The sequence below is a fragment of the Haliotis cracherodii genome, unplaced genomic scaffold (assembly GCF_022045235.1).
Source record: "Haliotis cracherodii isolate W230 unplaced genomic scaffold, xgHalCrac1.p SCAF_3, whole genome shotgun sequence".
In the NCBI taxonomy this organism is placed as follows: Eukaryota; Metazoa; Mollusca; class Gastropoda; order Lepetellida; family Haliotidae; genus Haliotis; species Haliotis cracherodii.
The window spans coordinates 20,018,044-20,037,714 of NW_027266286.1; the positions used below are offsets into that span (position 1 = coordinate 20,018,044).

At 39.4% G+C, this 19,671-nt stretch overlaps 1 protein-coding gene across 1 annotated transcript; it reads left to right on the top strand.

Moving 5' to 3' along the window:
- The first annotated feature begins 4,264 nt into the window (after positions 1–4,264).
- On the top strand, positions 4,265–13,193 carry LOC139476041 (mucin-19-like). Its single transcript, XM_071259280.1, has 6 exons — positions 4,265–4,295; positions 9,026–9,107; positions 9,751–9,887; positions 11,142–11,217; positions 11,812–11,948; positions 12,933–13,193. The coding sequence occupies exons 1-6, from the start codon at positions 4,265–4,267 to the stop codon at positions 13,010–13,012; spliced, it is 543 nt and encodes a 180-aa protein (XP_071115381.1). The 3' UTR covers positions 13,013–13,193.
- The last annotated feature ends 6,478 nt before the right edge of the window (positions 13,194–19,671 follow it).

Genomic DNA, 19,671 nt, shown 5'->3' on the forward strand with positions numbered 1-19,671 from the left:
TTTAACCCGGACATTTGTCAATCCAAACGATTTCACTCGGAACAGTAACGTGACGAGTAACGAGGTTTCACGAAATACAGAGCGTAAATGAGTCTCCCAGTTATAATCCGATGGACATTTGCTTAAGGTATATTTTTCACAATAGACGCTTCAAACGTGTAATTTTAGAGTTAACAAAACGAATATTCTGTTGTTAGAAATAATGAATAATATACTTCTAAATAGAAAAAAACACGGAGCTCAAAAAGAGATTTCAAAAAGTTAAAATATGTTTTGATGGTTGATTCATGAAACACTGACATTCGCAAAGGGTTGGGGTGAGTGTATAGGATACATACTGTAGTGGGTTGAGGGTAAGTGTCTGGGATACATACTGTAGTGGGTTGGGGTGAGTGTCTGGGATACATACTGTAGTGGGTTGAGGGTAAGTGTCTGTGATACATACTGTAGTGGATTGGAGGTAAGTGTCTGGGATACATACTGTAGTGGATTGGAGGGAAGTGTCTGGGATACATACTGTAGTGGGTTGGGGTGAGTGTCTGGGATACATACTGTAGTGGGTTCGGGTGAGTGTCTGGAATACATACTGTAGTGGATTGGAGGTAAGTGTCTGGGATACATATTGTAACGGGTTCAGGGTAAGTGTCTGGGATACATACTGTAGCTGGTTGAGGGTAAGTGTCTGGGATACATACTGTAGCTGGTTGGCGGTAAGTGTCTGTGATACATACTGTAGTGGATTGGAGGTAAGTGTCTGGGATACATACTGTAGTGGGTTGGGGTGAGTGTCTGGGATACATACTGTAGTGGGTTGGGGTGAGTGTCTGGGATACATACTGTAGTGGGTTGGGGTGAGTGTCTGGAATACATACTGTAGTGGATTGGAGGTAAGAGTCTAGGATACATATTGTAGCGGGTTGAGGGGAAGTGTCTGGAATATATACCTAGCGGGCTGGGGGTAAGTGTCTGGGATACATACTGTAGCGGGTTAAGGGTAGGTGTCTGGGATACATACTGTAGTGGTTTGAGGGGAAGTGTCTGGGATACATACTGTAGCGGGTTGGGGTGAGTGTCTGGGATACATACTGTAGTGGGTTGGGGTGAGTGTCTGGAATACATACTGTAGTGGATTGGGGGCAAGTGTCTGGAATACATACTGTAGTGGGTTGGGGTGAGTGTATAGGATACATACTGTAGCGGGTTGAGGGTAAGTGTCTGGAATACATACTGTAGTGGGTTGGGGTGAGAGTCTGGGATACATACTGTAGTGGGTTGGGGGTAGGTGTCTGGGATACATACTGTAGCGGGTTGAGGGTAGGTGTCTGGGATACATACTGTAGCGGGTTGAGGGTAGGTGTCTGGGATACATACTGAAGCGGGTTGAGGGTAAGTGTCTGGGATACATACTGTAGCGGGTTGAGGGGAAGTGTCTGGGATACATACTGTAGCGGGTTGAGGGTAAGTGTCTGGAATACATACCTAGCGGGCTGGGGGTAAGTGTCTGGGATACATACCTAGCGGGCTGGGGGTGAGTGTCTGGGATTGTTTTTATTGTTGAATCTGTACAAGAAAATGATGAGGTAACCATAATATGTCCTCGGGTTTTACATTGGACACTTTGGATGTCCTGAAAAGACGTTTGGGGGTCATTTCAGAGATATAAATGTCTCCCTGGACCGCTGACTGACTAAATAAACTGTCCCGAACCAAATCACAACTGTTGATGTTAAAAGGTCAGTCCCTTTGTGTCAGATAAATGTTCTCCCACAGTTGAATTACGCCGAATGGTAAAAAAACATGCTGAAATTTTATGCTATAATTGAAACATGTCTCAGTTTAAACTCTTGACATTGCACGTTTAATTTTATCAGAATCGTGTATTATTCATATATTTATCCTTCTCATGCCACAACCATCACATCAATATGAGTTTCACATAGTCATAATTAGCACCAGGATGCACTTTCCAATAATCGATAATGAGGTATATGAATGGATAGTGAAGGCTGAAGATGACACGTCCACTTTGACGTCAGTGAAGCTGTAACTGGAAAGGGTGCTTGGTATGTGGCATTATGTAGGGTGTGGGGATGAATAGATAAGGGCAATAAGTGATAACACCAGGTGTTCACGAAAAGGTGGCCCCTACTGGAAGCAAGCGCCATTCACACAATTTGCATAGAAAAGTACAGCCATACAGCAATTCTCCTGCCAAACAACGACGTCTTGTAAACAATCGACTCTTGACCAGACAATCAAGTGATGGACCAGACAAACTATCCAGGGACACGATGGCGCCTTTACTGATTCTGTTGTTTTCAGGTGTTAAACAGACGCTCAATATTTTTAGTTCGAAACGTGTTGAGGATTATGTTTAATATAAATCTACACAGACCTAAGGTTTTTAATTAAAAGTACAGAGAAACGAATTTACATCATGATGATGGCGAAAAACGCGTTGCTGGGGCGACGTTTTCATTTTCACATATATATTTAGGGATAATTGTACAACAAAATAAATGAAAGAGTGCAGAGAAGGAATGTGGAATAAAATGCATAGATGAAAAGCTACAAAGGAAGACAAACAAAACGAAAGAGAGAGAGAGAAACAGAGAGAGAGAAAATAAAGGGTGAATAATAGCTGCCAATGGGAGAGATACCCTTATGTATTTCATATTTATAAGCAGCAGCTAGAGACAAAATGAAGAAATTAAATACACATTTTACTCCTATGGGGGGAGAATATTTGACCTAATGCTACAAAATTTAAGGTCTCTTACTCCAAATAAATATTTTTCTATATTGAAATGATGTTTGATAGAAGATAATATCTTTTACTCTGAGATCAGGAACCGAACACCTTTTGCACAGCACACGTTTTTCAGGAGCTCATGCATGCGCTATTAACAGTTTATTTTCAGTATTAAACCCGAAGCAAAATTATTTAATTGGAATATTCTTGAACATTTGTTTTTGCACACACACACACACACACACACACACACACACACACACACACACACACACACACACACACACACACACACACACACACACACACACACACACACGCCCCACCCACCTCCTTCCCAAGAATATGCAATGATCAGTGTTCCTAATCACGTCTTGTAATAAATGCAAGATTTTAGTGAGGCTCTTATTTAACATGTTTTAACCTGGGGTCCCTTGGGTTCATATGTACCCTCTACGGGTTAACGTCTTGGTAAAACTGTCAAACATAATAATCCTTATCAATCATGATTGTAGTTGGAACAAGCGTTGCTCCTGAAGACGTATAGACCCTAAAACTGTATGATATGTGTCTGATATATAGAGGTTATCACGCGAGTGTGTTTGGGGATGGTAAATATCCTGCATTAGGAATAAACCTTCTATTTAGCGAGCCTTTGTTCGAAATTTATATCTCCAAAGTTGCCAAAAGTTATAAAATGCCTTAGCTACATCACAGTTAGACACTGATTTTCAGTATATTAGACTGTTCTTTTGATAATGATAGCAATTATCCCTTTAGTTTATCCAGATTCCCGATGGTTAATTCTGACTCGATTGCCGAATGACAAGGGCGACGCTATGTTTGTTTGTAAACACTGAAAGTTGTCCCTACCTGACCTTTGATATTTGCATCTCTATCCGCATATGACCCCAACGGATATCGTTTTTATCCGTTGGCTTTATCCTGCCGAGAAACCTACCCATTATATGATATAAAATTTTATTTGAAATAATTAAAGCTTTAACAGTGTGTATACGTTTTAATTACTATACATAGTGCCATATATACTATGACCATGAGGTTGTGTTTTACACAGCAATATCGTCATGTTATTTTGTTTATGGTCTGTCATGCCAACCTGTGTCTTCATCTTTTGAAGTCGGACAAACCATTTTTCGATTGTTTATTTTCTGTTTAAACCATAGTGATAAGCAAATACTCAAGCTTTGCAGGTCAGCAGGGGGGAGGGGGGGGGGGGGGGGGAGTGAGTGTGAGAGAGGGGAGGTGAAGGTCGGCGGGTGGGGGTAATCTTTGTGAAATAGATCAATGGATGTTCTACATCCTCACAAAGATTAAATGGGTTTTGTTGTATGGATAAACTTACATTCACGATGGCGAGCATCACCATGGCGACACGTACACAAATATAATACATATGGCGACAGTGCTTGGGAAACACTTCATCTATCGTCGCAACTACAACTCGTCCAGTCGCTGGTACGCTTTCAGTCAAACAAGTAACCGGCGACCATGAAATTCACGACCGTAATCCTCTTGCTTGGTAAGTTTGAACTTTTACAGGAACTAAAAGGTTTTATGCTATTGATTTTACATCTTTAGAATGAGATGGTATGCATGATACTTACTGTTTTTCGTGATTAAAGGAAAAGCATATCTTGCTCGGTCCAATATTAATATTATTAATATAAAATTTTAACTTTTCCCTTATTTGACAAAGGAATAATAACTCGTTCTGAGACTAGTATTCGAAAAAGGAGGAAAGCTACTTAAGAATCGTTGTTCTAGATTCAAGGACAATCATGTGCTACCCGTTATGAGATTTCTTTTTAATACTACTGTAACAGGATTTTAACTGCTCTTTCTTTAGTCAAAGGTATAGTAAATGTTATTCGTTCTAAGATGTTGTTTTAATGCCACATGCTTTTAACTGTTCCCTCCTTAGTCAATGGTATAGCACATGTTACTCGTTCTGATATGTTTTTTTTAATACTACATGATTTTGATTTAAACATATTTATTTCACAAGGAGTGAACGGGATTGGGGGACAAGTTCTTCCAACTTAGATTGCCCTCTCCCTGGTATTTACAAAAATTCAAATTCAATATATATGCATACAACACTAGAGAGAGAGAGAGAGAGAGAGAGAGAGAGAGAGAGAGAGAGAGAGAGAGAGAGAGAGAGAGAGAGAGAGAGAGAGAGAGAGAGAGAGAGAGAGAGAGAGAGAGATATGGTTTTAACATGATTTTAACTGTTCCCTCCTCAGACAAAAGTATAACACACGTTACCATTTACGATCGGGTTATCAAGACTGTTTGAGCAAACGAATAGCTCTTGTTGCTTGTATAGACTAAGGTATTTTCTTCCAGGGAAGAATATACCTACAGACTTTTAACATTCTCAATATCAAATTTAATAGAGCAATATTACTTGATGTAGGAATTCTTTTGTTTGAACAAAGATGCACGCGTTCTGACCTCCATTTGATTCACCTTACATTCTCCTTCAGCGTGAATGTTTAAAACTTGTGGAAGTCATGTTCCAGTGACCACCGAAGTATACACCAATGTGTAAAATACCTTGATTCTCCAGGGAAATGCAGTTTTACTAATTTTACAATAGATATACATTTCACAATTCAGCTGTTCATAGTAGGAGACTTTTAGCTTTATGTAATATTTTTAATTTTTCTCAATCCTAATCTATAATATTTTTTTTAAATATTCTATAATGACTTATATAGTTTTAATCCAGCTTGTCTGTCCAAATGGAGAATTAATTTGATTTGTTTCTGCAATGAACTAGGTCTTACCGAGGCAGATTGTACTCGTGGCCACCCCAACCCACAACCCCCATCTCTGTGTATGATAATGGTGTGTATGTAGTGAGACGTTAATGTCTGTCTGTCTGTCCCTACCCTACACACCAGGCTCTCAACCTTTATATGGGGACACGCCATCTTCGTTTCGTGATTGATGTTTTCTCTCTCAAGTGATGGCTAAGAGATAATCAGTGATGTGTGACCATCTAACCCTTCTTTCGAATTGATAATCACTATTGTCAACTTACAGACAGACAGACAGACAGACAGATAGTTTTTTTATGTCTCGCCTCAATTTACATATAAAATGCTATGAAAATAACATAAAATAAAATTTAAAAAGCCACTCCTATTGGAGTTATGAGAAACAAACTACTAGAAGTAGTATAACCATAGTTTCAAAAAATTATCGAAGATAAAATTCTGTACAACATGTATGCAAGTTAAAAAAATATTAAGCTTTATATAAAATATGTCTACGTAGCTGTAAAATTGCCTTGCAGGTTTTGGCACTAAGCGTTACAACACTGGGACTGGCAAGGATAAAAAACAAACTTTCACAATATCACATTCATCTTTAAAACCACACCACACTTCATTACATTTATCTAATAAAACCTGTCGAACGTCATTATAAGTTGGGCAGCGCAATAGAACATGGACTTCGTCTTCCACACACGTATCACAATAAAAGCACACTCACTAGTTGATAAGTAGGTTTGTATATCGCCCAGTCTCGACTCGTATTGGGGCTACACCACATCTGAATACAGCTAGAGAGCGTCTGTTAGACTTTGACATAGGAATCTGATTAAAATAAGCAACATTATATTCGTTCTTCAGCTGATTATATAGTCGTAGCTTGTTGCCTCCGTTACCGCTTCGGCTGTTCACTTGACTCACTGAAATTTTCCTTGAAGCGTTGAAATACAGTATCTCTCACTTTACCTCCAATTTGACGATAGTGATACGTGTTATTTGTGGAGGTAAAAACAGATAGACCTAATTGTTTATACTTCGTGTGTACTCTGAAGTTCCAGTCCTCTTGTTGTTTAGTGCGTGTTTATTGGCCCACACAAATACTTTTCTTGTTAATCTATGTTGTAGAAGGAAGCTGCAACGTTTGTAGAACTTTGAGGTAGTTTCCCATTGTCTTACTATTGGGGGAATCCACCCCATGTCTCCAGATACAGCATTATTCGGAGTAAACTTTTTCAATCCAATGAAAAATCGCATAGCCTTGTTCTGGACTGCGTTGATACAGCTGAAATTGTATGTTCCCCAGATAGCTGATCCACACTGCATTGTCGCCCACACCATGGAGTAATAAAGCTTAGTGTATGTATTGTACTGCATCCCTCCGAGAACCTTGAATTTTTTATATCAGCAGCCCTAAAGCTCTGTTAGCCGAACTTGCTATAGCTTGTCCCATTCTCCTATAGCCCAAGTGTTCATAGAGGAGTAAGCCCAGATAATTATAACTGTCGACAATTTCAATAACATTCGTCCCACACTCGAAACGCTGTGTAGTTCGACATACCGATGGATTCCTGAAGTGGATTAACTTGGACTTTCCTGCATTTAATGTTCATATTATTTTCAACGCACCACTTATGTAGAACGTCCAACAACAGATTCATATTCTCCTCATTTTTTTGTAATGAGTATGATGTCATCTGCATAGGCGAGGATACTGATGTTTTCGACTTCAACGCCTAGAGACATAGCATTTACCTTGTCAATCAGATCGTTCACATAGAGGTTAAATAAAAGCGGTGATAAAAGACAACCTTGTTTGAGGCCACATTTCACTTCGAACCATGGAGTGTATTGTCCATTTAGTCGTACACAGCATTTAACGCCTCTAAACAGCGACACGAGAGCATTTAAAAATCGTCCCTGAATGCCGATATAACGTAATTTATTCCAGAGAATACTTCTGTCTATGCAATCATAAGCCTTCGTAAAGTCAATAAAACTGACAAAAGTTGATTTCTTGAGACTTTTCCTCGTTTCAATTATAGATGTTAATGTTGACACATGTTCCACCGTTGATCGACCTTTTCTAAATCCATTTTGATTATCAGACAATAAATCTTTGAGTTCAGCATGCTTAGAAAGTCGATTATTCAGGAGTCCACAATAAATCTTGAATGTTGAATTTGCTAGAGTGATACCTCTGTAGGCGAGTGGATCCCTTGGGTCTGCAGTAGAACTCTTCCGAATAAGATTGATTATCCCCTTTGCCCATAGTGAGGGTACTTGACCAGCACGGAAACATAAGTTAAGCAGATTTTATAAGAAATTTAAACAATTTTCATTTTTCTAAAACTTCAGCTGGTATATCGTCACTTCGCGGTGATGTTCCATTTTTCGCCTGCATAATAGCCTGTTGTACCTCGTGTCTTGATGTCACAGTGTCCAGAGGAGTCTCACTAAGTCCGTCTTCATCTGTATCACAGGGTTCTGTTGTACTAATGTTACAGTTTAACAGGCTTGAATATGCATTCTTCCAAGCTTCTAAAACTGTTCTTCGGTTACTGGATATTGTTCCATCTTCTAACTGGACTTCAAAAGGTATTCTCCTATTCCTGTTGTTACCGACACCGATCTTCCCTATCTTCTTCCAAAACTCCCCTTGTTCTGTATCACATAGTCTTTCAATATCTTCTACTGCCTTCCGTGTGCCTTGTCTTTTCGCTTTCGTCACACATCTGTCAAAGCACTTTCTTTTCTTCTCATAAACATGCTTATACAGCCGCTTCCTTGGACCCTTTTCCTTATTCCTTTTTCTCTCTGCTCTGCACATGTCATTCCACAATGACGTAAGATTATAAGTCCACCATGGTTTTCTACACTTTCGCTTTCTTCTTTTACCACTGTCATATACACGCACTTGTCTTGTGGGTATCTTTGATATCATCTCAGTTCTGACACACTTCACGAACGAATCATAAGCATCATTTATAGGCATTGTGCACCATTTTCACACTCGGTACGTATTGATCCCTGACCTAAAATAACACAACACCCCTTCTCTACCACTACACGAGACCAAACGCAGTGTTCTATTATTATTCATTGTCATCATGGATTTAGAACAATGCCTGGGAAGGCCCTTGATCACCCATACCTTCTTTATGGCTGGGTTTGCCGTGTCTGAATCAACTGATCAATGGTCGAAATTAGAATTATGTGATATTTGTAAAACAAAAATCTCAGACAGTAATCTTTAGGGCGATTGATATTTCAATAACAAGTCAAAGAGTTACTTCATTTCCACATACATTGTACATGTCCAGTGAAACCTCGAAAGCACGGACGCTCTAAAAAACCGTTAGGATTAACAAGTTGCCAAATAACCGAACGATTGGCACTGAATAATGATGCCTAACGGATTCTGGAATAAGTTTCAGTGAATTCCTTATGGAAAAATTGTTTTTTTCTGCAGGTGCCCTTCTTGGAACAGGAGCTGCCTGCAGCTTGGCATCATGCACACTAACCGGTACTCTTACAGGGACGGCTGGATGCACGTACGTAACATGCTTAGATATTACATGGATCCCAAGCCAAGATAAATCGATATCGAGCGTAGATATTTTTAATGCGTTTCTATTACTCGTTTCGCATCATCTTGAATGTAACTTGTGCCCGATTGAAATAAACTTCTTATTCTAATTGGGTTATTTTCTATATTAATAACTCGTTCGTTGTGTTTCATTCTAATAGACAATGACAATATTTCAAATATCTTGTTTGAATTTCCTTTATATACTAGGGACTATAATTCAAAATCTGAGATATGTAATACTGTGATGCATTCTCAAATAATTGTTTTTACGCGGCTTTTAGCAATCGTCCGGCAATATCACGGCGGGGGAAATTGGGCTTCACGCATTGTACTCCAATAATTAATTTTAGATATTGTCAACTGTTAAAGTCATTATGGTATGCGTAAACGATACTTTGTCCATTAACTATTGTTTACATCGGAAATAAAAGATTCAAATGGGGGGAGGGTATGTATTCCATATCGGAAGATTTCAGATGAACGGCTTTTCGACCACTCAGATTCCGATTCATAATAAGACTAGTTTTACATTTTGGAAATAATAATTAAAATATAACTGGTTATAATAGGGCCGGTGTGTAATATGTTGTCTCATCTGTACACAGGAACTACCAAACCTACATCTCATGTCTGTCCACCCAGTCCAGCAGCTGCACCAGCAGTAGCACAGACGTAATTGCTAAACAAGTCATCGACGCTGCCATCACGGCCAACAACGCCTTGAGAGCCGCTTTGAGCTGCAGTAAGTACCGATGACATTAATATTTGAATTATTTGTGATTGTATTTTAACGTCCCCAAGAAAGCGGATTAAAAAGAATTGATTTTCATACCACTGTGTGACTTGGGGGATATGCCGGGTGTCCTGATAGCTGAGACATGTTTCCAGTCACTGCTTTGCGTGGTTTATTACTTGATTAATTAGAGACCGACGTGATACAGCTGGAATATTGCTCACAGCAGCTTCATTCATCATAAACTCTTTCGTTCACTCTGTGATTGTATGTAATACAATTGAATTTCAACCTTCTCTGACGCAACTTAAACATAACCTAAACAAAACAAGAATATACTCGTTAATTGATAAGACACTCAGTATGGTGACAGGAGAGCTACGTCCTTATTACCCGAGATGTCACTGTCCTGCAAGATGCCCTTATCACCCGAGATGTTCCTGTACTGAGAGAAGTCTTTATCACCCAAGATGTTCTATTCCTGTAATGCCCTTGACCCATGTGGTGCCCCTGTTACGCGCGATGTACTATTACCGCGTGATACCATTGTCCCACAATATGTGAGACGTCTTGTCTTGTGATTTATCCTTCTTTTGTGCACCTTTTCCCGTAATATGTCATTGTCCTGTTTGTTGCCCATGCCGAGACATCTCCATATGCCACGCGATACCTTCGTCCCGCCATATCCTTAAGGTTACACACAACCAAATGTTTTCCCATAGACTTCTATTGTAACGTTATGATTTTTTTTAAAATAACTAAGCATTCAACAGCTATTACCTGTACGTGTGTGCACAGTTTGGCCTTAGAGCAGCAATAAAAAAAATAAAAATGACTAGCTTAGCCAGCTCCTTTTCCGAGTACCGGAAGCTAAACACACCACCCCCAGTTTCGCACCAAATGTCACCTACTTGAAAATAGCTGTGGTCACATTCAGCATAAGTCATCATGTTGAAAAAGACAGTACTAAATATAGAAAAACATGGTCAGTTTTAATAACTGGATGGATGTACATTTGAAAGACATAAAAATCTTACAGAATATCCTCCAATCACAGCCTGCAGATATCTCTCGATCTGCACTGAAGGCTCCCTACGAAAACCGCACTCTCCAAACTGGTACTGATTTGGTGTAGTAGAACCTTAAAAACGTCTAGATTAACAAGTTACCAAATAACCGAACAATGGGCACTGAGTAATGTTACTCAACGGAGTTCGGAATAAGTTTCAGTGAATGCCTTATGGAAAATTGCCTTTACTTCAGGTACAGGATCAGGAGCTTCCTGCAGCTTAGGATCCTGCTCCCTGACCGGTGCTCTTACAGGGACGACTGGATGCACGTATGTAACATGTTTAGATATTATATGGATCCCAAGCGAAGATATTTCGATTATGGCGGTACATCGATATCGAGCGAAGTTATTTTTTCTTATGCGTTTCTGTTACTCGTTTTGCACCATCTTGAATAGAACTTGTGCTCGATATGAAATAACCTTCTTATTCTAATTGTTTTTTTCTTTGTTAATAACACATTCATTGTGATTTATTCTAATAGACAATGATATTTGAAATATTTGTTTTTAGGCCGCTTTTAGCAATGATCTGGCAATATCACGGCAGTGGAAATCGGGCTTAACGTATTGTACTCAAATAATCAATTTTAGATTTTGTCATCTGTTAAGTCAATATGGTATGAGTAAACGATACTTTGTCTATTAACAATTGTTTATTTCGGAAATAGAAATGTATGTGTGTTCAGATTTGCGGATGTTTTAAGTATTCGATATTTCAGAAGAACGGCTTTTTGACCACTCAAATTGCGATTCATAATCTCATTAGTTTTTCAATTTGAAATAAGAACAACAATATAACTTGTCATTAGCTACAATACCGCTGGGGGCCGGTATGTAATATGTTGTCTCATCTGTACACAGGAACTACCAAACCTACATCTCATGTCTGTCCACCCAGTCCAGCAGCTGCACAGGCAGTTTCACAGACGTAGCTACTAAACAACTCATCGACGTCGCCATCACGTCCAACAACGCCTTGAGAGCCGCTTTGGGCTGCAGTAAGTACCGATGATACTATTTTGGATCATTTGTTTCATGATTGTACTTTTATAACGTCCCCAAGAAAGCGGATTGAAACGAATTGCTATTTATACCAATTTTCTATCCGTTAGTGAGTATATTTCGGTCCATGTAATACCATCACTGAACACATTTACCTATCTGGACACTTCTCTAGGAGGAATCTGTAACGGATCTGTGCATTAACGGATTTGTCAGCACCATACCCGTGCTCGTGGGTGTCACCGAAGTGGTAAACGTCTGAGACCTGCATCACTTCGGGCTTTCCTCCCACATTAAGCTGACACGCCGTGATATAACTGAAATACTGTTAAAAGCGGCGTTAAACCAGACTCACTCACTAATTCTCTCAAAAAACACCACCGTGTTACAGCTTGAATAGCACACAGCGACTTCATTCAACCTTGACGTGCTCGTTCACTCTGTGATTGCATGAAACGCAATTGAATTTTTACCTTCTCTGTCGCAACGTAAACCAAAAACAAACCAAAGAATATATTGTCGTAATTAATAAGACATTCGTTATGGCTACGTCCTTATAACCAGTGATAATCTTGTCCCACAAGATGCCCATGACACGGGTGATGTCCTTTTTCCGTGCGATGTCATATTATCGTACGGTGTCCTATTGCAGTGCAATGCTATTGTCCCGCAAGATGTGAGACATCCTGTCCTGTGATATATCCTTCTCATGCGCACCTTGTCCCGTAATATATCATGGTCATGTCAGTTGCCCATGCCTAGACATCTCCTTTGGCCAGGCGATACCTTCGTCCCGCCATATCCTTGTCCAGTTAAATGTTCTTCTCCTGTGAGACATCCTTGTCCTTGATCATTAGATATCCTTCACACACACAGTCACGCTGTTTCAATGTTCGTAAACGATTAATATAATCAACATTTAACCTCATTCTGACGCTATATACACAGACTGTTGCATTATAGCTTTGTTTCTGTTTCAGGCGGTGCGAGCTTTACATCCGTCTCCGGCATTGCGCTCATCCTGTCCGTCATGGCAACGCTGCTGAAAACTCACTTTTAAATCAGGGATGCTGCTCTCAGGGATGTCTTTCTCAGCCTGTATCGTCTTATATCGAATATGTTTATACTATCTTTTATATCTGAAATATCACTGTCAGAAGAACTCAGAAGGTGTTTAGATGTATCAAGTTTAGTTGTTATCACTCTTCAAAGAGTGTGGGAATGATTTTACGTGAGGTTGTTTGGGGTTCTGTTTTATTTTACACTGTCTACATACAAGGAGTCCCTGCGTATCATCTTTACAGACTTGGCGGCGTGTAGCCCTGACGTGCAAAGTGTATGAAGTTCATTAGGAATGGTCTTTTTATATTGCTGGAACATCTGCTATAAGCATCGCAAATCCATACTCACAGGTTGCTCGTTGAATGTTTTTTTCTGATAATTTTTTTATCATTTTACCAATATACTCTGTTTTGTTGTTTTTAGTGGGTTTTGAAATAGTCAGCCATTTTCGTTTGATTATGTCTGTTGTTAGCTGCATTACTCTGTTGTGACTGACGCACGCTACACAACTCGCTTATTGTCGAGGGTTACGTCAGATCTTGAGGCGATTGTCCATGTGGATAGCGTCTCCGACCTAAAACGTATCATTCAATCTAACACACTTCTTACGTTCAGAGAAGCAATATGATACCAGCTTTGCTAGACACACGCGATGTACACAACTCACCTGACCTCACCTCACTTCACCTCACCTCACCTCACCTCACCTCACCCAGTTGGCGGTAGCAAATATCTACTGAAGAAACAGTTTTAACCAGAAAGTATCATGCATCCACCTTGCCCAATATGGAATACAAATACAACATCGTTTCTTCATCTTCATCTTCATTTATACAGCACCAAGACTGGAACGTGGTACGTTCTTTATCACTACATACCTACATTGTATTAAATTAAGAAATTGTTTGGGATGCTGTACTCTGGTCAAGAGCCTCTAAGTGACGTCTTGGTTGAAGGTAATTGGTTTCAATATACTATGTTATCATGAAAAAAGCAATGGATATATTTAACTCGGCATTGAAAGTATGGTGTATTCTGATACGTGCACGGGGAGGGGGTATATTTCGATTTTTGATATAAATACTTTAGATATAATGCAACTTTGATGATGATTTTGAATCTTAATTTGAAATTATACCAGTTATAACATTCTTCTCATTTTATATGTATTAGATTGAAAAGGTACACGCCGTTCTATTATGGGCACTGTTCTAAGTTATTCTTAATGAACAATGGTGATCTGAGGTAGAATTGGTTGCCATTACTGCGGTAACTTTAGTAGACAAAGTTAAATAAACAAACGCACGTACAGACAAAGACTCAAATAGCCATATGCCGTAAATAAAAGTTAATCAGATCCCATATTGCTGACGGCAGAAGTGAACTGGAGTAGCACATCAACTCTAAGATTCTTCGCTAAAAGATCAAAGGCACCGAACATTTTATCCTGCGATAGCGTACACTTTTTGAGTTACGTCATAATAGAGTGACGTCACGACGTTGTTTAAATTAGCTCCCTCGTAATCTAACGTATCCTTGGTAACATCGTTCTTTCATGACTTCCAAGCAAGATTGCGCATCCACATCAATTTTTTAGGAAATAGTTTATTCAAACCTGTCGAAAACTAATCCATACCTAAACATGAACTTACGACAGTCGTAGAGCTAAGGTTGTTTTGTACAACGCACCCAGGTCGTCAATTTGCGACGGCTACGGTTTCATGTTGCGCAACCAACTCGGAGAGAAACACTTGTCATGGCTTGCAGTTGCTGCAGTCTGCTAACTTTGGTGGTGGAAACAAAGTGTGGTAACTTGTACCACAGAAAACACCTCAACTCACAATAACCAGCGACACCGAACATCGTCTATGTTTAGTTGTGTTAGGCTCGGCCCCACAATGCAATTGTGAAATATTTATTAATTTGAAGAAAGTTAAGAAATAAACTTAAATTTAACTACGACTTACTGCATGGGATTGTGGATAACCACACAATGAGTGAGTGAGTGAGTGAGTTGGGTTTAACGCTGCTTTTATATTCCCGTTATATCACGGCGTGTCAGCTTAATTTGTGAGGAAAGCCGGAAGTGATCCAGGTCTCAGACGTTTCCCGCTTTGGTGAAACCCACGAGCACGGGTATGGTGCTGACAAACCTACAAATATAATCGGGGGGAACCGGGATTCGAAGCCACAGTCATAGGTTTCTGGTGTGTCAAAGGGACGCACCTTAGACGACTGGGCCCACCCGTGCCCCCTAACCACACAGTGAACGCATAATGAAATGTGACCTTTTCAAGCAATAAAGTACCCATTTCGAAATGTATCATGTATAAAATATGTCTATTAACATAAAGGTACAGGCGATTTGATGGAAGAGCCGGTCAATTAGCCCTGTTCGAGGATTTTCAATTTACGTCACAGGTCATTACAAAATTAATTTACCTGTTGGGTGCGATCGTTCGGTCTTTGCGTTAGTCTACGTTGCCCATCTACGGGGAACAACTCACTTAACACTTCCCTCGAAAAAACACCGCCTTCCAATTGACGAATTCATCAAGTCGCGAGCGACATGTTAGTATCCTGAAAAATGACGTCAAGAGAGAACAATGTTTTGCCACGCTTCGTTCTTCGTTGTTCTTCAGTTATCTTATTTAGTGTATATACGTATATACGTCAATTCTGGTGATTCGAATATACGCTGGCAACCTAATGACGTCATATTTCGACAGAGGGAACTGTCTAGTAAGTTTTTACCCATAGATGTAGATGGGCTACGCGGTGGACGAACGTTCGCATTCAAAAGGGGAGAGCAATCTCTATGACAATGGGTATTAGGAGAATAGGTACAGATAATCGACGTGATGATCGTGAGAATATCAGGGAAATACCAAACCAAACCCACCTGTGCGTAAAATGGAGTCATTATTATCAACATTGGGGTAAATATTTTTAAACCTTGTACATTTTATCCACATCCTTAAAAAAGCTGTGCACAATGTTGATATCTCTAATAAAAAACTAAACTCGTGGTTGATGTTTACAATACATTAAAACACTGTAGGGAGAGAAAAAACACGAGGGGCGATTCTTCCTGCAGTGTTTTATTGTATAATAAACAACTCCAACTGATCGTTTATTTCTTAAATAAAAGATATGGTTTGTCCCTGAACTATCATAACGCAAGCATCCTCGTGCTTTAACTGTAATTGTGCAAGGCAAAACTATTTAAGAATTGACCTTCACTTTGTGTGAGTTAATTGGAGTATGAACCTTCATAGAGTGAGGGCCAAACTGTATGAACGTCGGAGCTTGCGACAAAGTGAAAGTCAATTCTTATAATTTTTTATCCCAATTTCTTACCTCAAAGGATGTAGGTCAAGATGTAAACACAATTTTATTTAGAACGTGTGACTTCATGTTTACACTGAGAGCCATACAACATCATGCTACATCGCGGAGTAAAATAGTTCCTCAAAAAGAGAGGTGACATGGATGCACAACTTGCTCTTCAGAAACATCTTACGCAAAACATTTGTTCAAATCATATCCTCATTAGATGAGAAAGGTCTTTAAAGAACTACCCCAGTAAGTCAGTCACAATGACAGCGCGTCGTAATACATTTACATCAAGTACAAGACGTCAAAATGGCCGACACGATAAACGTGACGGGAGAGATTTCCGAAGTTGTTAATGAACCTGTGGCGGTTACATGTGTAAGTCCTCTTTGTTTAACTGGCCGATCATTGAAAGGTGAATAAAGATGCGTCAAACAGACACTAAGGTAAATTCATAGATTGCTGGAGACTGTCAATGTCAGCCTAGGCACGGATCGGGTCGATACTACGATAGTTTAGATGTGCATTTCTTCGTTTGTCCATTAGGATGGGCCGTAGCGAGGATATTCGTGAACAATCATGCAGTCACGCTCTCTGACATTTCTCAATGTATCCTGAAACGCTGAGACCAAGAATACAGGTTCTAAATGATCAGAAAGAATGCTTATGTATGTTTTCGTGCTAGGGAATTCCCAGGGGTTTCCCTAGGAATGTGGAAGTAGTCCGTCAGTGTTTACGTCATTTCAAGAACACGATCTCCTGAAAAACGTATGAACGTCAAATTGAGTCGTTCATACACTTATGAACGTCAATTTTGCTGTCATGTGACCGACCTCTCGTCCAACGGAAAAGCCGTATATCGTGTAAACTTCAGATTAAAAAATTATTGTATAATAAACAAAACTTCAACTCATCGTTTATTTCTTAAATAAAAGATATGGTTTGTCCCTGAACTATCATAACGCAAGCATCCTCGTGCTTTAACTATAATTGTGCAAGGCAAAACTATTCTTTATTACACAACACATTGGGTTGGGACAAACTTAGTTTCTAACTTAAACTATGACGTCACTGCATTAAAACATTGTTGCGTGACGTCACAGCACTGTATGACGTCATCATTGGAATGTCGCTGCACCTTAGAAATTGAGGGAAATACGTAAATGCGCACCTTTTTTTTATAGATTTGCACTAAATGTGCACACTAAACTAGAGAAACTATTATGCCTTCTTATCGATGAAGGTTATTCATATTAACATTAAGTTAACGTTTCGTGAAATATGATTAATTGTGCTGTTATGTGAAACTATTGACATGGCAAAGTATGTAATTTACAGTAAAATGCACACCAGTAGTTTCTGGACGGATAGAATTAAATAACAAAGATTTTACAAATAAATATCCTACATAAAAAAATTAAATACTCCAAAATCCGATTAACGGACATCCTTAAATACGGCTATAATATTTTATCAAAATAATAAGTCGTGTTGCGTGGAGTTTATCGGTATAAGGGAGGCAACTCTTGTCACTCTAAGAGACAGAACGGGCAAACAGCTTTGTCAACAAGCATTTGGAGTGGAGCCAGGCTCCACACTACGTGATTTTCTGTATGCGTTAAGTGAAGAGGAATAATCGAGTTTAGCCCAAAGAAACCAGTTATTGATATTCCGAACAACGCCCCACGCCGTCAGGGTACAATAACACCCAACCAACCAAGTGGCCGCCCCTGACCACCCAATCCATTAAGTGTCGCCTTGTCGTATCAAAGCATCGGTTGATGGGGACCAATTCCAATTTTAAGCCGAAATCCCCTGGATTTTGATTTGACTAACCCATCCTATCACAATAACACAGTAATATTACATTTGTTCAAATCAGAAGCTTTCAAGTAAAAGTTCATTTTTTACTGGCATGTTATTATAATGTACGGCGCATGAGCTTGTAACCCACTTTTATTGTATTTGAGGGATTTAAGAATGATAATTTGCCAGATAATGAAAGTAGTGTTATTTTTTTAATGTTTTGGGGGGAAGAACTACTTTAAAATCCCCATTTTAAATGCGTAAATACATATTTCACATTACAAGCATTGTTTCGATATAATTCCGTTGTTGAGGTATGAACAGTTACTTCAGTTAGGTATTAACACGTCGAATAAAACGTTTCAATGACTTTCAATCAAAAACAAAACCAGAAGGTTAAATCTAAATTTGTGAAAATTAAGCAACAATTTAATTTTATTGAGTTTAGGTGTAGAACATTTAGAGCATCCCTGTTCGAGAACATCAACACAGTTAGCTTTATGCCAAAGCACGAGGCTGAGTTGACATACAGCGCCAGCGAACAAATTATATTAAGTGAGGTGGACCTTCAAGGACGCTTTTTCGTCTTCAGAGTTCCTTCACAAGTTCCTCGAGATGCACACAGCTCATTTGGCCTACAGGCACTTCAACCCTTAACCAGAAATCCGAGGAAACACCTATCAAATTGTAGAAGTGATGGGGTTTTTTTTAGTATCAGTTAACACGTCACCTTCTGTTACACCGCAATCCCCGGGCTATAATAACAAAGCTGAAGTCTAACTACCCTTATCATCAAACAGTCTCAAGTATAGCATAACACGACATTCGCATTTAGTAGTAATTCTTAGGTTTATCTTGATGGATAGATAACATTATTCCTGATCTGAAAGTTAAACTATTGTTACGTGGTATCTTGACATTCTACAATCATAAGATATAACACTGCTCCTGGTCTGAAGGTAAGAGTGTAGTTACGTGGTGTCTTGAAATACTATGTAATCAGTGAGTGAGTGAGTTGGGTTTAACAGTTTGAACAGCATTTCCGTTATATCACGGCGTATCAGCTTGATGTGAGAGGAAAGGCCGAAGTGATGCAGGTCACAGACGTTTACCACTTTGGTAAAACCTACGACCACTGGTATTATACTAACAAACCTAGAAACGGAATCGGGGCGAACCGGAATTCGAACCCACATTCATATGTTTCTGGAATGCCCAAGGGACGAAACTCTGCACAGCGAATTGCAGGGCAGGACGAATGGGCCACCCGTGCCCCCAACTATGTCATCACGAGATATTACACTGTTCCTGGTCCGAAATGTATACTATAGTTACTTGGTACCTTGACATACTATATAAAACATAACAAGTCCATTTATACTGTGCGAGATTCCATTCACAAAGTTAATGCTCATGGCGCTACATAGTTTTAGCAAGTAATGCTAATGAAAGGGGAGTAGAGTTGATAGTGTTGTCTGAAAAGGTGTGTTTTCAGATGAGCCTTAAAGGATGAAA

Excerpts from the sequence above, each read along its gene's own strand:
- LOC139476041 (XM_071259280.1), top strand. The coding sequence starts at position 4,265 with ATGAAATTCACGACCGTAATCCTCTTGCTTG. Across the intron at positions 4,296-9,025 it reads GACCGTAATCCTCTTGCTTG|GTGCCCTTCTTGGAACAGGA; the intron begins GTAAGTTTGAAC and ends TTTTTTCTGCAG. Across the intron at positions 9,108-9,750 it reads ACAGGGACGGCTGGATGCAC|GAACTACCAAACCTACATCT; the intron begins GTACGTAACATG and ends ATCTGTACACAG.